The sequence below is a fragment of the Lygodium microphyllum genome, chromosome 12 (assembly GCF_053477565.2).
Source record: "Lygodium microphyllum isolate KBCC chromosome 12, Lygodium_microphyllum_v1.1.10, whole genome shotgun sequence".
NCBI lineage: Eukaryota > Viridiplantae > Streptophyta > Polypodiopsida > Schizaeales > Lygodiaceae > Lygodium > Lygodium microphyllum.
In genome coordinates, this window is record NC_141146.1 from 88,495,621 (window position 1) to 88,512,418 (window position 16,798).

The 16,798-nt window shown below is 42.9% G+C and overlaps 1 protein-coding gene across 2 annotated transcripts in view; it reads left to right on the forward strand.

Annotated features, from left to right (window-relative positions):
* The first annotated feature begins 565 nt into the window (after positions 1 to 565).
* The window catches only part of CHIP (carboxyl terminus of HSC70-interacting protein), an 83,211-nt gene continuing 66,978 nt past the window's right edge, over positions 566 to 16,798 (forward strand). Inside the window, exons 1-4 of one of the 2 annotated variants that reach the window (XM_087689696.1) lie at positions 566 to 822; positions 1,063 to 1,261; positions 1,357 to 1,424; positions 1,512 to 1,575. In XM_087689696.1, coding sequence (XP_087545822.1) covers positions 1,151 to 1,261; positions 1,357 to 1,424; positions 1,512 to 1,575 — 243 coding nt within the window. In that variant the 5' untranslated portion in view covers positions 566 to 822; positions 1,063 to 1,150. The remainder of the gene's footprint in view (positions 823 to 1,062; positions 1,262 to 1,356; positions 1,425 to 1,511; positions 1,576 to 16,798) is intronic. The other variant, XM_087689695.1, reaches the window with a different exon arrangement.

Consider the following 16,798-nt stretch of genomic DNA (forward strand, 5'->3'; position numbering starts at 1 on the left):
CATGCACATACGCGCGCGCGCACACACACACACACACTCTTTCTCTCTCTCTCTCTCCCTCTCTCTCTAACACACACATGCCTGTTTGTACAATTGAACAACAAAATTTTGTAGGTCGGGTAGGAGCATGTTGGCATGCAATGCAATGTTGGGCGCACACACACACACACACACACACACACATACTCTCCCTAACACACATATGCCTGATCCCACAAGATGATTCCGTGTGTGTTAAACCGTTCTATTGTTTGTACAATTGAACAACAAATTTTTGTAGGCCGGGCAGGAGCACGTTGGCATATGCAATGCACTGTCGGGCGGACACACACACACACACACACACACTCCCTAACACACATATGCCTTGGTCCCACAGGATGATTCCGTGTGGGCTCTAATGCAATCTACAATTGCTACTCATTACCATTATTATACTATAATTATAATGTAATAGAACGTATAAATTCTCCTGGCTGTCAGGTCAAAAGAAAGGAAGGTAGGACCCACAAAGACAAAACACACAGAGAACACAGACAGAGAAAGGGAGCAGGGGCGGGGCGGGGGAGAGGAGTACAGAGCACGGTGGAACCTTGGTGGAACGTTCAAGAAGGGGGCGGGGGGGTGAGTACACAACACGATGGAACGTTCAAGACGGGTCAACAGTGATTGAAGACGAAGTTGCAGAGAAAGAGATGTTTGCATTCTTTTTGTTCACATGATCCTCTCATTCCATATCTCTTTCTTGTCATAGATACCCCTTATTCTCTCAGTTGCAGCAGCATACGAAGGAATCCAAAAAAAGCTTCTAGAGGCCAACAGGTTTGCCCATAATTTACGCTCATCTTGCTCTCTTTTTGTTTTCTCCTCGACTAAGATCCATTGATGGCGTTCGGAGGACGAATCTGTTTTGTGTGTGTGATCAACCTATATTACCAATTGGTTATCCGGATTAAGCAATTTTGCCCGAATTCAGCAGTTTCTAAATCTCCCTGCCCCCGCTAATTGCATCGCTTTCCCCCCCCTTTTATAACATTCTACTCGTTACCTATCTGGAATCAGGGATAAGTTCCAATATTACCCAGTAGCTTGCAACCTCATAATCTCAAAGGAGGCGTTTAGTTTCATAAACACACAGGGGCCTTGAAGGATGTCGGCAGGAGTTGCCAGTGTAGAGAAGCAGGCAGAAATCCTGAAGGACCAGGGCAATCTCTATTTCAAAAAAGAGCGTTTAGCAGCGGCCATTGAAGCATACACAGAGGTTGCACTTGATCGTGCAGATGTCTGTTTGATATAGTTATCCAGGTTTTTGAAATTGCTAATGTGCTCCTTTGTGGTATGCCGTACCTATTGTAGGCCATTACACTTCAGCCGCAGATTCCTACATACTGGACAAATAGAGCGCTTTGTCACAAGAAACGCAAGTAAGGACCTTGTTCTGTACCTCCCCCCCCTTCTATTGTATACAGATGCAGTGATTTTCACTGTCGTTATGTTTCCTGCAATGTCAGTGACTGGGAGCGGGTTGAAGCAGATTGTAGAAAAGCTTTGGAGCTTGACAGATCTTCATTGAAGGTCAGTTGCTTGGAATTCTGTTTTTAAATGAATGGGCATATCTGCAAAAATTGGAAGTCTGAAGGCTATCTAGTGGGATGCACACAAACAGTGCAGCACGTATTTTATAAGCTTTGGGTATGGTCTTTTGATACTGCCAATTGTTTGGAACACTTTTGATATGTTTCTAACTACCTCCAATATGAGCAAGTAAGGTGGGTTGATGCCAAGAGAATAGCAAATGCCCATGAGGATCTACTGTTCAATGCATTGCTCTGCATTATGCTGTCAGCGAGGCCAAGTGGAATAATTAAGTCCACAAAGAACAAACTCCTCAAACAACAAAAGAATACTCAGCTCTCTGTCTGAATGATATGTTCAAGGGTAATGAATGAACAGGTATAAGGGATGTCTACCAAGTTGTAGCACAAGGAGTGATGGTGTAGATGCAAATTGCTGTACAATTGGAACTGGGACGAAGCCTCAAAGCAGAAGGCAATAGTAGCATCACACAGCTCAGGGACACTCAAGGAGGTGGTTCAGGCTGTGAGGTGCTCAAGTTAGAGGCAGATGATGCTATAAACAGCAGATAATGTATCGTCATTGCACGAATCCGTAAAGAGAGCAGTCAAACAATGCTCAAGGTAGGGTATCGGATTGCAAGGTTTTTGGCAACGATCAAGGACAGTCTGCATTTTGGCTGCTAGCAACAATACAGGCAGCTGAGGCTGTGTTTGGGTGCAAACGGCTGTGTTTTGATGTAGGATGCTGGGTGGCAGTCCTGGACAGTAGCATGCAATAGTTGATGGCTCTCCTAGGAGTGGGCTGAGGGAGGTGCTGGAGTGTGATGTCCATTGGAGACAGTTTCTGATTGGTGCAACCACCAGTCTCGAAGCTGCAGGAGCGGGCAGGCAGCAAAAACACAGCCTGTAGGAGTGCGTGTTGAAGCACACGGTGACCTCTAGGAGCAGCACAACATCAGGGTGACTGATCAGATCTGAAAGTGCATCTGTCCATGTGGCTGGAAATTAGGGTGGCAGTTGGGAACATGCTGTTAGGAGCTGGGGGCAGTCAAGGAAGCAGTCCCTCAGGGAGAAGGTGATGTCCAGCAGCCTTGTGAGAGCTGTAAATGGCAAAACGCAGCAGGCAGTCTGGTTTAGAGCCAGGCAGGATGCTGACATCAGCAGTTTGGAGCAAAATGCAGCAAGATGACACCTCTTGTGGAGCAAGTGACAATTGGAAAAAGGATGTCAGGCTGTAGAAGACAGGTGGCAGCAATTGGTGATGGAGCTGGTAGCCGTGGAGTGATGGAGAGTGGATGGGGCAGGCTGGAACTTAATGACTGGGATGCGAAGTGACTGAGCACACCATCTATTTATAGAAGAGGAACCAACCAAATTGTGGGAGTTTGCTTATGGGAACAAAAACCCTGTTTAACATTAAAGTTTGAGTTCTGGGGCTGTTTATATGAGAGATAGTATGTACTCAGCCACCTGCAATGGTGTGGATAACAAAGTAGAGAATTGAGAGGTATGTACCACCAGTGTAGATAGCTCAGGATCTGACGTGAGCAATGTGCTGAAGGGTGCTTTGGACAATGAGCTGTATAGGTGAATGCTACATGATGAGAATGTGCATGTATTGAGGTGCTACTTGCACAATGTCTAGTGGTGACATTGGGACTAGCCCTAGGCCAATTAATTTGTGGGACAACTGAATGGGATTAGCACAATTAATGTGGATGGATACTAGTCAATTCTTGGGCAAGGTTGAGTAGTTAATGCTAACCCTAGGCCAATTAATGTGTGGGACAACTGAATGGGATTAGCACAATTAATGTGGATGGATACTAGTCAATTCTTGGGCAAGGTTGAATAGTTAATTAATTAATTTTCAGAAAATAAATTCTGAAGATGAATTAGTTAAAGCTGGAAATTACTTTTGGAAAGCTGCCAAGTGGCAAAACAGGTTGCTACTTGTCAAACTTCCCATGCAAATTGCAAGAGGGCTGTTTGGGGCTTGTGGCAAAGGGTCATTCTAGTGTTGAGCGTTTGAGGGAGGAAGGAGGAGCCGTCGGATGAGCTTTGAGGGAGGCGGCAACCGATCGCACAATGCGATAGGATAAGGGCAATAGGTTTCCTTCTCTGCCTTGGTGAGAGGTGGCAATATAAGAGGAGGCCTTGTCAGCTGCTTTGGGGTTTTTCCCCCTTTTGAAGTTGTTGGTACCACCATATTTGCCACTAGAGCTACCGATCAAAAGATACTCCTTCCAGTTGATTTTCTCTCTTGTCTACCAATTAGCTCTCAATAGTTCTCAGCCAATTCTAGCTTGGGGCAAAGAGCAATTAGAAACTTTGCTGCTGAAACCCTAATTTACAGCCAAAATCAGGGATTCCATAGCTGCCTTAGGATTCGTGCCCAATTATTGAAGACCCAGAACTTGGAGTAGCAGCTCAAAGCAAGATACTTGCAGCTGAACCAAAGGATAGTCCATTCTTCAAATTATTGTGGCTCGTTGAAACTACCTTCCTTCTCGGATTGGATGGTAAATAACCTTATTTAACCCTAACCACAACAAGAATAAAATTCACATAAACTGAAAATGCAAAGGTTACCACTTAATCTTGGACATTGGAAACCCGATTAGTCTTTTTTCCTAGAGGCTTCTCATCGGGGGTGTGTCCACAAGCAATGGGTTGCAGGCTTGAAAGATATCCCGGGTAGATGTATCTTTTGTACTACTTGTGATAAGACATCAGTTCATCTTTTCATTTCTTGCCTAGTTGCCAAACAGGCTTGAGACTTCATTTCCAAAGTATGGACCTCACTGATAGGGCAGAAATTGCTTGTCTATTATTGGGATCTTGGCAAGATGCCTTCCACGGCCAAGTTGCAGCCTCGTCAGATTTGGCCTTAGGTATTTGCGGCCATGTGGGATGAGTTCAGTGAGGCTTGCTTTTATGGCAGATTTTGTCTATGATTCAGCCAGCCTCATTATTGGAGAGGTAGCTGCTCCATGCATGAATATTGTTTGCTCCACCCTTGTTGTACCATTTGGATGATCCTCTTACTTTATTTCAGTGGATTGGTGTTTGATAGCTTTTTAGAGAATTTTTATTCACATAGTGTGTTGTTCGGTTAGCCTTTTGGCTTCCTGACAGTTGTTACTCATCTTGTTTGGTTGTCCTGATGTAAAATTTTCCATATGTTAATTTACACTTCTCAATGAAAAAAAAAGGAGCTAGGGAGAAGCAACTGCAATGGTAGGAGTAAGAGATGCTCGAAGATCTGCCTTGGGAGGTGAAGCCTCCCTGTTGGTATAAGAACAAGTCTCAAAGAAAGATGGAACCACAAAGAAATGGCTAGCAACCCATGTCTTGAGCTTAGGGAGGACTAGTGCAAGTGCGCATGTTGGCCCTTAACTGAAATACAAAACCCAGCATTTAAATACCATGGAAACTAGAATCTACATACCAATGTTTCATTGTGAGATGCTTTTGTAATAAACAAAGAAAAGCTAAGATCAAAACGATTAGAGTAAAGAAATGGGTGTATGCATCGGAAGTAAAAGTAACAAAAATCATGAAACTAAAGTAGCATAAGGACAGATTAGCCTATAGGCCCAACTTATTAGCCTAATGAACTAAGAGTACTAAGTGATCCTAGACTAGCCTAGTGTATCTTAGAGGACCTAGAAAGTGCTAGCCTAAGGGCGTGGTCACCGTTTCACATGGTCATTAGGCAATAGCTTGGCTGGCCTCTCTAAAGTAGGCGACAGTTAGAAGAGCAAGGCAATAGCCATCTAGGGCTCTAGATCAGCAGGTGACAACATTAAATGCTGTCCTTGATAAGGGGAGGAGTTGGTACAGGCACTTGTGCATGATAGAATCAAGAAATGTCCCTCTTTGTAGCTTTCTATCACAGACTTTGCCAATCCCTTTTAGCAGTTCTCAGCCATTTCCAGATTGGGGTGAAGAGGAATTGTGGAAATTGCTGCTGGAGCCCTAATTCACAACAGAGATTAGAGTTTCCATAGCCATCTTGAGATCTGTGCTCAATTATTGAAGCCCTAGGTACTCAGGGGAGCAACTAAAGACAATAGTCTGCAGCTGATGAGAGAGAGAGAGAGAAAGAGAGCCCATTCCCAAATTCTTGTGGCCCACATGTGAGAGATTGAAGACCCAGACTAAGCTTAGGTGGTTGTACAATCAAGGGAAAATTGTGCCCAAGAAGTGCTGGTCACTTATGACAGCAATTATATTGAAGTTTGAAGAAGATTTGACCATATGTAAGTGTACAGCTTTGTAGCAATACAAGATAAAGAAATACAGCAAGGGGTGTTGAAAGACAGGATGGTATGCATTGATACCATGTTCGAGCGATTGTTGTCAAAGTGCAGTGAATGCAAAAGCGTATGACTAGATTGAAAGAAAATGAAAATGGAGAGAGAGAGAGAGCGAGAGAGAGAGAGAGAGAGAGAGAGAGAGAGAGAGAGAGAGAGAGAGATGGTAAAATGCAGAAATATGTAGTGAATGAACCATGAAAAAGGAAGCAGGTCTATACAATGGGCTGTTGAATGTATCTACTAGAGAGCTCTCACCTACACCAAGTATGAACTAATGTGTGACCTTGGACAGCTAGCCTATAAATGGGCAAAAGAAAAACAACAAATTAATGCATGTCAGCTAGTAAAAACTCGCTGATTGCAGCCAAAACAGTTTGCCTGCAATAAAACATAATATAATAATAATAATAATCAATTGCAATTTTTGTCTACACGTCATGTGACACTTGCACCGACTATCCATATTATCCTAGAAGTGATGCGAATAGTTGGCGATTGCACGAATTTGTCAGACCTGATTTGGAAATGGGAAAGTTTGCCCTAGAGTGATTGTACTTTGCATGTGCTCATTTTGGAAATGGGAAAGTTTGCCCTAGAGTGATTGTACTTTGCATGTGCTCATTCACTGGATGACTAATCTCTAACATCCCCTCTTATATCTTGGATGCAACATAAGGTTCAAGGATTTGGAGTGCTGTCAAAGAACGACATGAGAAAGTGCCTTTGTAAACAAGTCTGCCAAGTTATGCTTGGCCTTGCATTACACCACATTAGTAGTCTCATCCAAGATCTTCTCTCGAATAAAATGGTAACGTATCTCAATGGGCTTCGACCTAGCATGGAATAAGGGATTCGGTGGCAAAGCAATGCAAATCTCATTGTCACAATGAAGTGTAGTATGGTCTGTTTGAGGATAACTAAGCTTGCTTAACAATCTCTGATGTCATGAGGATGTGAAGATTTATTGCTTTGCTTAGCATTTGATTAAAAGTTAATTAAATGTGCAAACGTGATTTGCACATGTGAGGTGCATGTCAATTATTTCACAATGTGGGATCCCAGACCCTGAGATATGAGTTGGTGCCAAAGGCAAAAGTTGTAATAAGTTATGCTTGACAGGCATTAGGTGGTACAGGGTGTTAGAACTTGGCCTAGAACATTTAATTAGCCATTAGTGTCAATGATGTCACTAGGAAAGTGGCATTAATTATTTAATTAATGCTAGTTCGGGGAGATTGAGTGCTCAAGATCACTTGGATGATAAATTGGTGTAGTTAATTTAATTGCTGACTGGTTAGATAATTTTTTTAGGCACATAGATAATTATTACAATAATTTTTAAAAATTTTATTTTGAAAATTAGTTTAATGGGTTGAATAATGCTGGAAATTCAGTTTAGAAGGCTACCACTTGGCAAAACTTGCCATGCAAGTTTGGAAAAGCTGAATTGGGGATAAAGGGAGAAGGAAATCTTGTTTTTGCATTTTGGAACTGTTGGGAAGAGAGGTTGGGCTACTGCTGCTTGCTTTTGGAGCCATTTCATAGCCACTAGAGACCATTTTGGTGAAGATTGCGTAATCTTGACCAGGGGAAGCTAGTAATCACGGTTGATGCACTCTCTCTTGAAGATTACACTCTCTAATGCCCTCTTTGCTGCTGTTAAATCCATTTGGGGCTGAAAATTCGGGCCAGTAGCTCAATTTCACCAGATTCTCACAACAAATTTGTGAAATTTTTCTCTCTATAGCATTCTCACTTTCTCTAGCCATTTCTTAGCTTTGCTTCAAGTTCTGCAGCAATCTCGCCATTGGAGGTGGAGATTTTAGATTTTGGTGAATCTCTACTGTTAACCCTGATTTGCAATATAAAGTAGGGTTTTGACAGCCACCTCGGGAAGTGTGCCCAGATTTGAAGGATTCATACTTGAATTTTCAAAGCTGAAATTAGTGTATTTCAGGAGGATTCAAGAGGCCAGCCAGCTAGTATTGAGTTTGGGGCTAATTTATTCCCCAAGGAGCATGGGTGAAGGTCAAATTGCTAGCAAATCAAGGGGCAAATTGATTTGAAGGCTTGCTGGTCATTTATGACAGCAAGAGGCACTTGGATTAATGGAGGTTGAAGAATCTCAGTTGTACTCCATCCATTTGGAATACAACTTAAAGAAATACTTGAAGGCACACCAAGTTCTAGGGCCAACAGGCTGTCCAATGTCTAAGATTAAGTGGTAACATTTGCATTTTCAGTTTATGTGAATTTTATACATGTTGTAATTAGTATCAAATTACGTTATTACCACCCTTTCCGAGAAGGATGTCTGGCTTTTTTGAAGCCACACTATCTCACAAGTGGTAGAAGAGGCCGCTCTATACTCTGCCTTTGTAGATAATAGGGCAATTGTGGGATGCTTCTTGCTACTCCAAGAGATAGCACTTGCATCCAAAGTAAAGTAATAACCGATCGTTGACCTCCTGTGGTCAACATCTCTAGCCTAGTTTGAATCCGTCTAGCCTTGTAGAATAGAAGCTGAATCGCTTGTACTTGTTGGGTAATAAATACAGAGATTGGTGGCCTCCCTTAGGAATTGCAAAATTTGCATAGCAACTTGCCAATGAACGAGCTTGGGTTCACTCATGAACGTTGCAAGCAAACCAATCGCAAAGCACAAATCAATCCTAGTATTCATGAGCCATATCAATGACCCAATCGATTGCCTATAGTGGGTAACATTCGCCACTGTTGGTGAATCTACATGGATTGTAACCTTCAAGTTTGGACCCATGGGAGTAGAAATAGACCTACACTCCTCCTCAAGGGTAGTCAAAAGCTCTTGCACATATTGTTGTTGAGAGATGAAAATCCCCCTTGGACTTTGCCAAATCTCATGACCTAGAAAGAAGTGGAGAAGTCCCATATCTATCATCTCGAATATCTCATATAGTACTTTCTTTGTCTGCTTGACCTTCTCGGCATAGTCACCTTTTAGAGTGAGATTGTGCACATAAAGCATGAACAACACATGCCCTTCAATTGATGTGTGGATATACAACTGGGGATCAACAGAGGAACACTGATACCCCAACTTTCCTTGGAGGAATGAGTCTATCTTCTCATTCCAAGTAATGGAGCTTGTTTGAGGTGGTATAGGGCCTTCTTCAACCTATGAACTTTGCCATATGATGAGGAAAAGAAAAGAGATTGCTCAACATAGATTTTCTTCTTTAAATCACCATTAAGGAAGACAAACTTCACATCTAACTGACAAACCAACCATCTCCTATGGCTGGCCAAGGCAAGAACAGTCCTAATTGTGGCCAGCTGAGATGTAGGGGTAAAGATATCATGGAAATTCACTCCAATTGTTGCACGAATCCTTTAGTAACTAGGTGTACCTTATGCTTATCCAAAGTGCCATCACTGTGGTATTTGGTCTCGAAGTCCCATTGGACTCTAGATCACATTTCCATGAACGGGTTGCTTCTTAAGATCCCAAGTGCCATTCCACTCAATAGCTTGTAACTCTTACTCCATTGCCTTCTTCCAATACTGTAATTCCAAAGCCTTCTTCATGGAGGTGGGCTCCATATCCTGTATGGCACAAGTCATTAAACAATAGTTAGTACAAACAAGCTCAGTGGAATGTGATTGGTTTCTCTAAGAGTGCCACAGACCATCTTGTGATTGCCATTCCTCAAAAACTCCCTCAATCCCTACATCATGGAGTGTATCATGTGCCCAATGAGGAGGAGGTTAGGTCGCTTTGCCTCTAAGAAAGTCTATGGAATATCTATCGATGCTGACTCAATGGGTGAATTTGGTGGTGAAGCAATCTCCTCCTCAACAGATAGTGGAGCCTTAAGAGGCAACGACTCCAAAGGCACTGGCTAAGGTACCCAATTGTCACTTGGATCTCCAAGTATGGGATGCTTAGCACCCGCCTTTGCAGCTGGAAACTCCACAAACAGAATGTTTGGACTCATATAGACCTCCCGTGAGATGGGATCAAAAAGTCTATATCCTTGTGATTGTAAGTGATAACTGTGACGAGATGCTCTAAATACAAAAACACAATACCAATCATATGACAAAGTACAAACTTATAACACAAAACACAGTTAGGGCTAGGGTAACTCTAGAGACAATGAACACAAATAATAATGAAATGAATGACTGCTGAATATACAATGCTCATGCAACAAACACACTATATAGAGAGTGAATAATGTATCGCAAATTCTTGTATCTTGAGGATTAGGGCATGGATAATGAGGTAGAGAGTGTGTCGTACTCGGAACAGATCTTAAAAATGTTGCAAGGCAGTCTCTAAGTGTTGAACACCAGCAAACACAGCCAAGGAAGGCTGGATCTGATGCATATGGTAGTGTAAGAGAGAGAGAGAGACAAAAAATGCAGGTGACAACTGAGAAGAACCAGCAGTAGCAGTTAGCAGGCTGAAACTTGTTCCGAATAGTGTGTGATAAGCTGAAAACAGGGGCTAGATGTTGTAGACAGCAATGGCAAGCTTGGATTGTGATGTTCTCCGTGTCGGGGGTGTGGGCAGCAAGTTGAAAGATGTGAAATCTGCAAAAGCGAGATTAAGAGAGAGTGGTGGGTTACATGCCTATTTATAAAAAGTTTGGGGTACCCAAATTAGGGTTTTGCATGTGGGACACAAGAACTCTCTAGGATTGCATTTAAAAAAAAAATAAAAGGTTTGCTTTATTAATTAAGCATGTTTTGGGGCTGTTTAAGTCATGCTAATGCATTTTTAGTTCACCCCCCCCTCTCAGGCCCAAAACAGAGCCATGTGAAATAAGCCCTTAACATATATAGTCTTTTATTCCACAGTGTTTCACTCTAAAGCAGCTAGGGTATCATCGGGTAGAGAGTGCATGTTGGTTGCCTAGTGACCTACCAAGACTACAAAGGCAATGGTTATCTTACTAAGGGTGCCCAAGTGATCACCTTAGAGAGGGCAGGGCATTAGACCAAGGGTGCGTGTCGACTGCTTAGGAGCCTATCAAGTCCTATAAAAACGGATGGAATCAACAATGGACTTTGTTTATTTTTTTTTTGAAAGGGTGGTTGGTTTGTTTTTTTTTTCAAAAGATTTAGCAGTAAGTGAGGGTTTGAAATTAGTTTTTGTCCTATTGAGTCACCTGCCCCGAAGTATGGGAAAATAAGGATGGATGGCTCCACTACCTTCATACAACGATCAAAGCAATCCCACACACTACTAGGATAAGTGCCTAGCTGAAGTGTGTGTGTGCCAATCATATGGAGAATATGTGAGAGGCAAAAAAGATAACGGTGAGCTTAGCATGATAAGAAAAGAAAGCAAGCAAGCATGCATGCATGGGGAAGCTACTGTGGAGAACTGCCATGTGCAATACCATGAATATGATGGATCTAGAGTCGACCACTCATGAAAGACCGAAAGGAAATAAATGTGCACAAATGTATGTTTACATGAACAGAATGCCAATGCATATGGTAATGCAAAGGGGTATGCAAGATTTCATGCTCATGCAGCAACAGTGCTATTGGATAGTGCCCTTACAGTGGAATTGTTCACTTGTCCCAGTGTTCTTTTACAATCATGTCATCTTGATAGTGCGAATGAAGTGACAAATGTCCTTAAGTACAATACAAAGAATAAATGTTTGAAATGTCTAAAGCTAAACTATAAACATCATTAATGCCATTGAGCAAGAGAAAAAACCGCCCCCTCTCAAATTGGAGGGAGAAGCAAAAGGGAAGCACCCTCTCCTTAAGAAGTAAAGAAGGGTGGACCCAAGCCATTCCGAGATAGGATGTACTGTAGGATTGGCTGATTGATCGCTTTGGTCAAAATGTCTGTAAAATTGTCGCTTGAAGGTACAAACTCTAAATGAACAATACCTAGCTCAACCTACTCTCTGGTGAAGTGGAAGTGGACTCCCACATGCCGCATCCGAGGGGTGATGATTGGGTTGCTTGCACGGGCAATGGCACTTTGGTTGTCGCAGTAGACAACTGTAGGAGAATCACAGGGAAAGTGAAGCGTAGCCAGCAAGCTTATTCTATCACACGCGTCCAATATGATATATAAATCTGCTCAGGTAGGTTTCGTTATCTTTATGGATTCTGTGCAGTTAGCATACATTACGCATCTGTTTTCCAAGAGTTTACTAGCTTTTTGACCAATTAGTCGCAAATATGTGTACACTCTATTTACACACTTTTCGAAGATCGCAAATATGTGTGCACTCCATTTACACACACTTTTCGAAGAACGGTCAATACTCCTCAGATAGATGGTCCTAGTGGTACCATTGAAGAGATGAGAGCCCTGCCTGAGGAAAAGAGGTAACCGTCATGGGAACGTCGGGTGTTAGGATCTCGTGCCCAATCAGAATTAGTGTATCCTTGTGCAAGCATAAACCATGTCCATAAGTTAGTTCATAATGAAAAGTACACTGCAAATATCTCAACACATGAAGACAAGCAATCCAATGTGACATCCTAAATGCTTAAAAATATTGACTAAGAACACTAATTGAGTATGCTAAATTTGGCCTATTATGAATCAACCAAAGAAGCTTCCCTACAATAGATTGATAGGTGTGTGCATTGAAGGGTTGACCTAGGATATCCTTCGATAGATGGACAGTGGGATCAAGGGATGTGGCCACAGGCTATGTTTGATTGATATAATATTGTTCCACTAGCTAAAGGGCATACTTTTGTTGTGAGACACAAATACTTTCCCCAGAACAAACTACCTCCATCCCCAAGAAATAAGGTAATAGACCAAGGTCAGTCATCTCAAAGGTAGAACAAAGCTTTGTTGGGATATAAAGGCCCGGTAACCTCCGTGTATATAGTACACACACATTGTACATGTGAACGCACCCTTTACGTGCCCTAAGTATAAATACATTTTATTCTTTGTGTACGAACACATTGTTGGAACACTCTTATCTTCTCGTACTTTCACTTTGCTCGCACTCTCTCCAGCCGTCACGCTCTTGTTCGAACTCAAACCAGCTGAGCTGTGGCCTGTCAGTCCAACAACTGGTATCAGAGCTTACGGTACAAGATCATCAGGTCGTGCAGGTGCTCGCGATAGGCGTGCAGTTGGCTAGAGTTCGTGTCGAGCTCGGCTGGAGTTCATGACGAGAATGGAGTCAGGCGACCACGTTGTAAGCATGACCAGTCTGCACCAGGCATACACGGCATAACGTGCGGCAGGTGGACAGCGGGTCAACAGACCCCTTCCCCAAGTCCAACAACAGGCGGCATCTCGGCGGGCAATACGTGACGTGTCAGTCAGATGTGACGAGACGGGCAGTTTCAGCGGGCAAACGCGACGCGACGTGGGTCAATGGACCCCCCCGGTTAGTTCCTTCGTGTTTTTTTTTTCAAAACAAATCAAATTTTCTCTAATCCCCTCATTAGCCTTGGCGGGCCTTCACACACCAAAGGCACAGCTTCAAAATCTGTGCAAATCGGGCCACAGAATTTGGGGTTTTTCTTAGATTTGGCATCATTCATGCCTGTGAGTGACTTTTGAAGAAATTGCAGACATCGTGTGCGGTGACCTCAATTAAATTGGGGATTTTGCAAATTTTGTCGAAATTTTACCTTTCTTGGGTAAAATTTCCTGACATTGGATCCCAGAAATTTGGGGCTTTTCATGTATTGGCAAAGCTTTACTCAGCTGGGTCAGATTGGCTGACATTCATGCAATTTTGGACTTGAAATTTTGGGGATTTGTGCAGAATTTGGTAAATTTCTGCATTTTTTACCCGTGCAGTGGCTGGTTAATGTATAAACAGTAGAGATTCATTTCTGGTTGAGGAAAAACAGCAGGGTATTTTGCTGGTTCAGCTTGTGCTTCCGCAGATTAGTGCATTTACTTTTGTGTTCGTGATAAAATGACTGCAACTTCTTCCAGTTCAGACATCAAGAGTTTGATGGAGATTAAACGGTTTGATGGTCATGGATTTGACCTTTGGAAAGACCGTATGTAGGGCATTTTGTTCCTGAAGGATTGTGAGGATGCTTTGCAGGAAGATAAATCCGCACTAATGTTTGATGCAGATTGGGCCAGAGTGAATAAAAAGACTGTGGCTTACATAAAGATGGGTGCCACTGATGACATTCTGACAGACATTAAGGGTTTAGACACAGGTTATGCAATATGGGAGAAGCTGAAAACTACTTATGAGATCACCACACCTGTTAATCAGGTGCATTTAATGCGCAAGTTGGTGAATATGCGACTGGATGAGTCAAAGTCTGCAACTGACCACTTGAGCGCATTTACAAGGATTCTAAATCAGCTCAAAGATGCAAACTTGGACTTTGATGATAAGTTGAAGGTGATCTTTTTGATTATGACACTGCCAGACTCGTGGGAAACTTTGGTGGTTTCACTCAGCAATAACCCCAATCTCTCGTATGATGGGGTGAGGGGTTCTATCTTGAATGAAGAAATTAGACGTATGTCTAGTGAAGAAGGCAGCAACTCAGCTTATAATGTAAGAGGCAGGGCTGAAAAGAAAAATGCATATGCAAGGCAGAGAAACAGGAGCAGGAGTAAAGGAAAGGATAAGAGTGACATCACTTGCTATCATTGTGGTTGGAAGGGCCACAAGAAACCTGATTGCAGGTACTACAAGAAGGAACAAGAGAGAAAGAAGAATGTAGGAGATAAAAAGAAGGAAGAAAAGACAGATGCATTGGAGACATCCAAAGGCAAAGAAAAGGTCAATGTGGCCTCTAGTGTGGTCATAGAGGAGCTTTTAGATATAGAGGTTGATGTATTATGTGTAGTTGATTATGATGCCCTTGCATGTCACATGCAGGATATGCAGATTACCAAGGTTGATGTCATTGATGCACTCTTGTCAGTTGATGATGGTGTCACTCAGACTTGGATTGTAGACTTTGGTGCCTCTTTCCATGTAACTCCTTGCTTGGAGTGTTTTGCTATGTTTAACGCAAGCAGTTATGGAAAGGTGTACCTTGGAAATAACCATGCTTGCAGCATTGATGGGATTGGCACCGTACACTTGTCTTTAGACAATGGTCAAGAACTTGTGTTGAAAGATGTCAGATATGTGCTTGGCATTAAAAAGAGTTTACTATTTGTTGGTCAGCTTGACTTGCCTGGTTACACCACATTGTTTGGTGCTGGTTTGTGGAAAGTAAAAAAGGGCTCCATGCTGATTGCAAAAGGAACCAAGAAGGGCACATTGTATTGTTTGCATTGTAAAGCCTTGAATGGCAAGTTTCTTGCAATTGCTGAAATTTGCAGCCACTTGGAGTTATGGCATAAGAGATTAGGCCATATGAGCCAAAAAGGACTTGTTGTTGTTACCTCTCTGAAGAGGGTTGATGGAAAAGGCTCTAAACTTGATTTTTGTAATGAGTATCAGTTTGGAAAGCAAATAAGAAATTCATTTTACTCTGGTGTCTCTCGTAAGTCCAATGTCTTGGACTTAGTGCATTCAGATGTATGTAGTATGCCCCTGAAATCATTGGGTGGTGCTGCATATTTTGTCTCCTTTATTGATGATTGTTCCAAGAAGATTTGGGTGTACTTGCTGAAAAAGAAAAGTGAAGTGTTTGCTGTTTTTAAAACTTTTCATGCATTTGTGACCACTCAGATAGATAGAAAGCTGAAATGCTTGAGAACTGATAATGGGGGTGAGTTCACATCGACTGAATTTAAGTCATTTTGTGACTTACATGGTATTAAGAGGAAGCTTACAGCCCCTTATAGTCCTTCAAATGGGGTGGCTGAAAGATATAACAGGACTTTATGTGAAAGAGTGCGGTGCATGCTGTCCAGTGCCAATCTCCCTCATGCATTTTGGGGAGAGGCACTCAAAACCGTGGTTCACATTTGCAACCGCTCTCCAAATAGGTCCTTAAATAATGGCATCCCTGAGGAGGTTTGGTTTGGCAAATCAACCTCATATGACCATCTACGTATATTTGGCTGTGATGCTTTTGTACATGTTAGGGATGAGTTGAGGAACAAACTTGACCCAAAATCTGCAAAGGCATTTTCATGGGCTATGGTGGTGAGGGTGAATTTGGCTATAGAGTGTGGTTACTGTGAGAGTGCGCAGCGAAAGAAGAACACGAACACAGAGGAGAGGAGAGAGGAAGCAGAGAATGAAGGAAGAAAGTCTGCATTGACTGAAATGAATGCTGAATACACTGGAATGGACAGAACAGTCCCTGCACGCAGCCCGGAGCGTCAGTGAGGGAACCAGGACAGACTGGAAGCAGACGCAGCACCAATGCCGGAGACGGAGACGGAGGGAGCAGTGCTGTACCTGCAGAGCATGAATACTGGACTGACTGGGGGGGCTGCTATAAATAGCCCCCCAGCCAGCAAACTGGCCGACCAGCTAAACTGGCCGACCTGGCCAGATCTGGCCGACTATGGCCAGATCTGGTCCAACTGACCAGAACTGGTCCGACTGTCCAAAATAATGGGCAGTCAGCCCAGAAACAGCCCAGATTGGGCTGTAAAATGCCCAAGGCTGAATGCTGACTAAAGCAGCCTAAAAACACACTGACAGAGCTCCTCTGTCTCCTGTCAGACTCTGACAGGAGCTCACAACCAGGAGATGACAGACTGAGACTGAATAAGAGCAGGCTAACACCCCCTCTCAACTCCTGGGAGAGTCTGAAGACCCAAGAACCGCATGTGATGAAGCAAAGAAGCCTGAGGCAACGGCTTCGTAAAGAGATCAGCTGCATTGGCCGCCGTAGGACAATAGACCACCACCAGCTCCGAATCCACGATCCGCTCTCGAACATAGTGATACTGAACCTCAATGTGCTTCGTACGAGCATGAAACACCGGGTTCTTGGCCAGAGCAAGAGCACTCTGGTTAT